This window comes from Photinus pyralis, unplaced genomic scaffold (assembly GCF_008802855.1).
Source record: "Photinus pyralis isolate 1611_PpyrPB1 unplaced genomic scaffold, Ppyr1.3 Ppyr1.4_LG9, whole genome shotgun sequence".
NCBI lineage: Eukaryota > Metazoa > Arthropoda > Insecta > Coleoptera > Lampyridae > Photinus > Photinus pyralis.
Window position 1 is genome coordinate 14,104,578 of NW_022170878.1, and position 8,882 is coordinate 14,113,459.

Consider the following 8,882-nt stretch of genomic DNA (forward strand, 5'->3'; position numbering starts at 1 on the left):
GACAAAAAATAATTGGCACTTTTGCAAAAAAATTATTTAAGTTAGTACCTTATTTCTAAGTCTTGCCAGGTTTCGATAGGACTTCCAAAACAATTCCAGTGTATTTAGCCGGGGTTAAAATCCGCCCTAAATGAGTAATTAATTTCTAGCATCGCTAGAAAGATATGATTTATTTAGTGCTGACGTAGGGGATGAAATTTGCAATAACAGAGTAAAAAAAATGATATTAAAAGGAATTTTTAAAGAAAGTTTAAGGAAACCGCTGGAGAATGGTGAATACGATACTTTTTCACGAAAAATGGAAAACCTTCAGTGGACTAAAGTGTGACCTGGGGTACTGCGTTCTTGGGGTTAAAAAGCACACACCCTAGCCTTAAATTATTTGTTTATGAAGGCACTACCTGTCGTTTTTCAATATTCCCTACTAAATTCTCAAATTTACAATAAAAACAATAAGAGAAAAGTATGTAAGACAGGGAGAGAAAGAGAGAGTTAGTTAATTACTCAATGGTAACATAGAGCAGAGCTTCTTATTCACGTGGTGGGGATTCATTCCTCGAATTGGTACGACATTTAAATGGTAGGGATGACGCCCAACAAACTATCCAACGCCCGCCCACCACATTCAATGATTTAACACTTCTTACTTTTCACCTCAAACTCCAAGTCGCTGCTAATCAATTAATCGCGATGGCCCTCCAAAGTTACTCTTTTGTTACCGACGGTGGTGTCCTTGCTCGTCTGCAGAAGTTTACCTCCATCACCTCGTACTCCATCGTGTATTCGAGGGATTTTCGAAGAACGAGCCCTCCGCTCCGTTGGTTGGACTTGATGAAACCGCCGCCCCTGGATAACCAAGTGTTCGTGAAGGACCTGCCGATAGACGCGCTCGAAGATGAGATCTTCGTTCACTTCTCGCGAGCCGGTCAAATCTACGAAATTATCCTGATGGTGGATCCCGACAGTGAGGGCGTCCACAACCTCGGTTGCGCCTTCATACGCTACGTTGACTCGGAAGGTGCGAAAAATGCAGTGCGCCATTTCCACAACTTCCCTTTTCGCTTACAGCGTCGGGTAGTGGTGGTTAAAGCAATAGCGAGCAAAAGGGTGTATATTTTTGGGCTGCCGTTCAGCAAGTGCAAAACTCAAATTTGGGACGAGCTGATACGAAAGGGCCTTAAGAACATCACGGACGTGATTGTCCATAAGCCTCCCGCGACGCACAAGAAAAATCGCGGTTTCATCTTCGTCGAGTTCGAAACCCACGAAAACGCGGCTTTCGTCCGGAACAAATATTATCGTAACAACCCCTTGCATTTGTTTGGAAGGAAGTGCCTCGTGGATTGGACCAGCACCACCATGACCGTAGATTCGGAAGCGATGGCAGATGTAAGTTCGCATTTTATTTATTGAGTTCGTTTTTGTAAAAGTTTCTTTTGGATTTCAAAGGCGCGATTAATACTGAAACTTAGCGGGGAAAAAACCGCCAATTTTTTTTGGTAATTGGCATTACTGTGGATTTTTTAAAATTTTCAACGTTTCACTGGCTCAATGAATTCTAATTTGAAATTTAGTGAGGGAAGTTGACTTTCAATTATAATCTTGTCTGCACTAATTCATATGAGCCGCTCATTTTTGTTGACGTTACCTTAGGTTTTTTTTATTAATTTTTTCATGTTTCATGTTGAATAATCATTTGAAATTAAGTGAGGAAAATATTCCTAAATTAACTTGAAACTATAATCTTGACTGCACAAATTAGTATAAGATGATCATTTTCTTGGGCGATTGGCCCCGCCATGGATTTTTATTAAATTTCCAAGTCTTCATTGGCGCATTTAGTACAAAACTTGAAATTTAATGGGGTAATAATTCAGAAAGTGACTTGAAATTGTGATTTGTACTGCACAAATGGGTTTAGGACGTTCATTTTCATTGGGGGTTGTTACCGCGACGGATTTCTATTAAATTTTCAAGACTTCATTGGCGCAATTAGTACAAAACTTGAAATTTAATGGGGTAATAATTCAGAAAGTGACTTGGAATTGCGATTTCTACTGCACAAATGGGTTTTTTTTTCGGGATTCAAAAAAAGGCAGTTATTACCTTCCCTTTTTACCAAAAATTGACTACACCAAAGTTTCTCGGGAAAACACTTTTTCTTATTAATTTTGGTGCGTAGAATCCAAAACAATTCGTACTTTTTCGATTAGACTTCTCAGTCAAAACCAATTTCGAAAAAAAATTCAAAGGGCTGTAACTTTTGAACTAGTAGCCCAATCTTGGACCTGTTTGAAATTATGGATTCTACAGGCCACATTCTATAAGAAAATTTTTTTCCGGATCGATCTGAGACAATTTTGTTTTCGGGGCTCAAAAAAAGGCAGTTAATAACCTTCCTTTTTTACCAAAAATCGACTGCACCAAAATTTCTCGGGAATACACTTTTTCTTATTAATTTTGGTGCGTAGAATCCAAAAAAACATTTTTCGATTAGACTTCTCAATCAAAAGTTATGACTAGAAACCAATTTCGAAAAAAAATTCAAAGGGCTGTAACTTTTGAACTAGTAGCCCAATCTTGAAACTGTTTGAAATTATGGATTCTACAGGCCACATTCTATAAGAAAATTTTTTTTCCGGATCGATCTGAGACAATTTTGTTTTCGGGGCTCAAAAAAAGGCAGTGTATAACCTTCCTTTTTTTACCAAAAATCGACTACACCAAAATTTCTCGGGAAAACACTTGTTCTTATTAATTTTGGTGCGTAGAATCCAAAACAATTCGTACTTTTTCGATCAGACTTCTCAATCAAAAGTGATAGGTAGATTAGAAACCAATTTCCAAAAAAAAATTCAAAGGGCTGTAACTTTTGAACTAGTAGCCCAATCTTGGAACTGTTGGAAATTATGGATTCTACAGGCCACATTCTATAAGAAAAATTTTTTTCCGGATCGATCTGAGACAATTTTTTTTTTTCGGTACTCAAAAAAAGGCAGTTATTACCTTCCTTTTTTTTACCAAAAATCGACTGCACCAAAATTTCTCGGGAATACACTTTTTCTTATTAATTTTGGGGCGTAGAATCCAAAAAAACATTTTCGATTAGACTTCTCAATCAAAAGTCATAGACTAGAAACCAATTTCGAAAAAAAATTCAAAGGGCTGTAACTTTTGAACTAGTAGCCCAATCTTGGAACTGTTTGAAATTATGAATTCTTCATTGGCGCAATTAATAATAAACTTGAACTTTAACGGGGTAATAATTCAGAAAGTGACTTTGAATTGTGATACGACTGCACAAATTGGTTTAGGACGCTCATTTTCATTAGGGGTTGGCACCACCACGGATTTTTATTAAATTATCAGGTTTTCATTGGCGCAATTAGTACAAAACTTGAAATTTAATTGGGTAATAATTCAGAAAGTGACTGGAATTGCGATTTCGACTGTACAAATGGGTTTAGGACGTTAATTTTTATTGGGGGTTGGCACTGCCACGGATTTTTATTAAATTTTCAAGTTTTCATTGGCGCAATTAGTACAAAACTCGAAATTTAATTGGGTAATAATTCAGAAAGTGACTTGGAATTGCGATTTCGACTGCACAAATGGGTTTAGGACGCTCATTTTCATTAGGGGTTGGCACTGCCACGGATTTTTATTAAATTTTCAAGTTGTCATTGGCGCAATTAGTACAAAACTTGAAATTTAATTGGGTAATAATTATTCAGAAAGTGACTGGAATTGCGATTTCGACTGTACAAACTGTTTAGGACGCTCATTTTCATTAGGGGTTGGCACCGCCACGGATTTTTATTAAATTTTCAGGTTTTCATTGGCGCAATTAGTACAAAACTTGAAATTTAATTGGGTAATAATTCAGAAAGTGACTGGAATTGCGATTTCGACTGTACAAATGGGTTTAGGACGTTCATTTTTATTGGGGGTTGGCACTGCCACGGATTTTTATTAAATTTTCAAGTTTTCATTGGCGCAATTAGTACAAAACTTGAAATTTAATTGGGTAATAATTCAGAAAGTGACTTGGAATTGCGATTTCGACTGCACAAATGGGTTTAGGACGTTCATTTTCATTAGGGGTTGGCACCGCCACGGATTTTTATTAAATTTTCAGGTTTTCATTGGCGCAATTAGTACAAAACTTGAAATTTAATTGGGTAATAATTCAGAAAGTGACTGGAATTGCGATTTCGACTGTACAAATGGGTTTAGGACGTTAACTTTTATTGGGGGTTGGCACTGCCACGGATTTTTATTAAATTTTCAAGTTTTCATTGGCGCAATTAGTACAAAACTTGAAATTTAATTGGGTAATAATTCAGAAAGTGACTGGAATTGCGATTTCGACTGTACAAACTGTTTAGGACGCTCATTTTCATTAGGGGTTGGCACCGCCACGGATTTTTATTAAATTTTCAGGTTTTCATTGGCGCAATTAATAATAAAATTGAAATTTAGTGGGGTAATAATTCAGAAAGTGACTTGGAATTGCGATTTCGACTGCACAAACTGTTTACGACGCTCATTTTCATTGGGGGTTGGTCCCGCCATGAATTTTTATTAAATTTTCAAGTTTTTATTGGCGCATGAAATTTAAGGGGGTAATAATTCAGAAAGTAGCTTGGAATTGTGATTTCTGCTGCACAAATGGGTTTAGGACGTTCATTTTCATTCGGGGTTGATATCGCCACGGATTTTTATTAAATTTTCAAGTTTTCATTGGCGCAATTTATACAAAACTTGAAATTCAATGGGGTAGAATTCAGAAAATGACTTTGAATTGTGATTTCGGTTGCACAAATGCACATATTGGAATAATAGTGTCATTTTGGTGGGGGTTGGCACCGCCGTGGCTTTATTAAATTATTAAGTTTTCAGAAGGCGCAATTAATACTTAGCTTGAAATTTAGTGGATGACAATTTTCTTTGGTGGTTGTGACTTTTATTGAATTTTCGACATTTTAATCGTGCAATTAATGCAAAACGTGATTAAGTGTTCACAGCGGAAGTGATTAAGATTAAAGAAGTAAGGCGTGCTTTTCTCTTATGATTGTAGTTGACATTCCACCCGCCATTATCAAGTTACTAATGGCGCAAGTAGCAAGTTGTTAAAACCAGAAGTTATTTTAAAAAAAACGGATTGGCGGCAATTCAGCTTTATTCTCATTGGTAGTCGGCACCCCTATCGGTGTATGATGCAATTAATTATAACTTAAATTAAGTAGGCCATGAATTCATTGTTTTAGTAGTAGTTGGCATCCCGTTCGATTTTTTAACCGTTTATTCTTTGATTGTTCTGGAAAGTGTTCATCTTTTTAAATGGCGCAATTAGTTCAATGTGGCGCGGTATGCATCAATTTTGATTCTCAAATTACTTTTGTCGTGGTTTAGGAAATTTATGAGCCGTTAAAGGGAAGGTACCCTCGACGCCATTTTGATTCATTTTTTCCTTTCAGGTGAAGAGGCTGTTCATGCGCAACTTGCCCAGATATCTTTCGAGGAAAGATATTTTAGAAATTTTGTACAAGTTGATTGACGACATGTGCTGCGTGGAAAAAATCTACAAGGCCAATCAGTTCGCCTTCATCCACTTTGGTACAAGAGAAATGGCCGAAACCGCTTTGCTTAGGTTGAAGCGTAAGTATTAAGTACACTGTGTACAAGGCGGGATGTTCATTTGTGATGGTTTCAGGCTATTTTGAGAATACCGACGTGGAAATAACGTGGTGCATCCCGCAGGAGGAGGAGGCGAAGTTGGAAAAGTAAGTTTGGCCGGTAATTAGGCGAGTAGTTTTCTTCATTGTGTTTTCAGAACATTTCGAACGCAGCAGAAGATGTTCAACATCCTTTATCTGTCGTCTTTCGAAGAAAATTACCCGTTATTTAGTCTAGATTGCCTGAGGTAAGAAGAGGGGTGTTCAGATTCATCACCTGAAATTGTTTACACTTTCAGTAGCGATTCGAGTGGTTCCTCTGAAGGAAGCTCATCCCCACCTAGGTTTCCATCGGATATCGTTGCATCCGTGTCTCAGTTCAAGGCTATACTGGATAGGTAACTATGCGGTATTATTCCAATCGGATTGACATATGTAGTTATTTCTTTAGTGAACAACAAAGCCAGCAGTTCAGGATCGAATCCACATACGTTTGCAGTAAGGCTACTATAATTTTGTATTACCGCGAACACTGCCCTTTCCTTCTAGCACAAGCAAATGAAGCAAGCCCATCCGAGTCCTGCTGTAACATAAGCAAGTTTCCCTTGCAGCAAGTCGTGGAGTCGCTCAAAAAGAACATCCTGCCCCAATGCGAACCGTCGACCAGCAAAAGTGCACAAGAACAAAGTGCACAAGAACAAATTATGGCAGTTGTAGAGGGCAGGTTAGTTTTTAGTTTTTGATTGGCTTCTGTTCACCGCCACCTTTTCAGCGAATTCGCGATGCCCCCTCCTACAACAACTTGGCGAAGAATGGACTACACACGAAATTTCGGTGCTCCCATTTCTGGAATACAACAACCCACTGAGTAAGTTCATGAGTTTTGATCAAAAACTGATGGAGTGGCTGGATTTTAGGTCACTTTTTATTATTCTGAGTGTTTGTGTTGCAGGAAAACTAATTGAAGCTTAAATTACAGGCCATCTGTCGCAATGGCGCGTTGGTCTGAGGGCGAATCGGCTGCATCATCCAATGAGGGCCTGCCAAGCATGATCAATTGGTGGGATCTACTAACAGAGCGTGATGGTTGACGCCTTTAAATCCTTTTAACCAAGCATTAATTCCCTGTAGTTTGTAGTCTTAATTGTATATTGCCATTGTATACCTTAACTAGTGCTTGGTTAGACCCCTCTTGTGTGTAGCTTTTTAACATTTATGTTTCATTGTTCCTTTTTGTCATAGATATCGTAAGTATCGTTATGATACTGAGCTATGTGTTTGTGTTCCAAAAAAATTAATTGTATGTACTCGTGTCTTTTTTACTTTTTTTAATATATTGCATTTATGCATTTCATGTTGTATGTACATACTTGCAAGCATTGTGATGTTACAGAAACGCTAAACTGAACGTGCACACTTACCTTGCAGATTATCTGCCAAAAAACGTTAGTTTCAGTTTTTTAGTATGGGAAAAATAACAGTTTTCTACAGATAACCGTTACAGGGCCGATTGTCTACTTTGGGTTCATTATGGATCACAATTTTGTAAACCATTTAAAATTGTTAGGGCGGATTGATTTGGACTTACTAACGGTTTGAAATGAGTTTTGGTATTTTTTGAGATTGGGAATAGGAAAATGATGGCGTTATTTTTTCTCGTTTAACCTGTCTGTCTGCATTTCTTTTTATGTCGAATCTGAAAGGATATCATATTTTCCAATTTGCTGTTTATTTCGAAGTTTCTCGATAGCTTTACATTTTGATAGAACGCGTATGCTCGAATAGAGGGCGATTTTCGAGCGATCGTGATTTAATGCCCTAAATTAAGTTTCTACGAGCTGTCTCTAAACATGTTGCCATAAAATATAGAATTTCGGCTGCTTCTATACTTTCTGCAAAGGACCTTTATAATAAAAACTATGCGTAAGGGTTTCTTTCAATCTGAACGCGTGCAGTAATATTAAGCAGGGGCGGTTTTATTTCTTTGGAATTTATTTACTGGCCGACGACCGAGTCAATTTTATCACAAACTCTAAACTTGATTATGAAATCTGCACGAATATTTTGCATACTTTTATGTATATCTACCTATTTAATTAATAATAAAAAATTTGCTGTCTCTAGCAACCCCACACCTGAGCACGCACGATTCTGTTCTCTTTAAATGAGAGTACCTATAGACGGACCGACATCATGGAGATAGTGTTGGATTCCGATTCCTGGGGCTTCAAAGCGTGTATTTCCCTAAAGAAAGTGGGGTATCATTTTTTACCCCAATGCAATACCTCCCTTACTAACGTGCGGGTGGTAAAAAGTAGACAGAATAAGTTGTTAATAGGTGCGTGCACTTGTATACCGATAAATTTCCCTCTGAACGTCTGGTTATAAATTTTTATTAAACTTTCGAATGTTTAATTGGTTCAATGAATCCTAATTTGAAATTTAGTGAGGGAAATTGCCTGGAAATTGTATTCTCGACTGCACAAATGAATTTAAAGCGCTCATTTTTGTTGCAACTTTACGTTACCATGGATTTTTGTTAAAATTTCAATGTTTCATTGGCCCATTAAATCCTAATTTGAAATTTACTTAGGGAAATTGACTTGGAATTGTAATCTCCACAGCACAAATGAATTTAAACCGCGCATTTTTGATGCAGCTTGACGTTACCATAGATTTTTATTAAATTTGCAATGCTCCATTGGCCCATTGAATCCTAATTTGAAATTTAGTGAGGGAAATTGCATTAATATTGTAATGTCGACTACACAAATTAATTTAAAGCGCTCATTTTTTTTGCAGCTTGACGTTATAATGGATTTGTATTAAAATTTCAATGTTTCATTGGCTCAATCAATCCTAATTTAAAATTTACTTAGGGAAATTGACTTTGAATTGTATTCTCGACAGCACAAATTAATTTAAACGGCCCATTTTTGTTGCAGCTTGACGTTACCATGGATGTTTATTAAACTTTCGAATGTTTCATTGGCTCATTGAATCATAATTTGAAGTTCAGTGAGGGAAATTGACTTGGAATTGTAATCTCGACAACACAAATGATTTTAAACAGCTCATTTTTGTTGCAGCTTGACGTTATCATGGATTTTTATTAAAATTTCAATGTTTCATTGGCCCATTAAATCCTAATTTATAATTTACTTAGGGAAATTGACTTGGAATTGTATTCTCGACTGCACAAAT

At 37.0% G+C, this 8,882-nt stretch overlaps 1 protein-coding gene across 1 annotated transcript; it reads left to right on the plus strand.

Moving 5' to 3' along the window:
• Positions 1-690: 690 nt before the first annotated feature.
• Positions 691-6,985, plus strand: LOC116179997 (probable RNA-binding protein 46). Its single transcript, XM_031499819.1, has 9 exons — positions 691-1,389; positions 5,481-5,661; positions 5,717-5,786; positions 5,837-5,926; positions 5,978-6,076; positions 6,130-6,176; positions 6,228-6,402; positions 6,451-6,546; positions 6,658-6,985. Exons 1-9 carry the CDS (start codon positions 691-693, stop codon positions 6,767-6,769), a joined length of 1,569 nt encoding a protein of 522 aa, XP_031355679.1. The 3' UTR covers positions 6,770-6,985.
• The last annotated feature ends 1,897 nt before the right edge of the window (positions 6,986-8,882 follow it).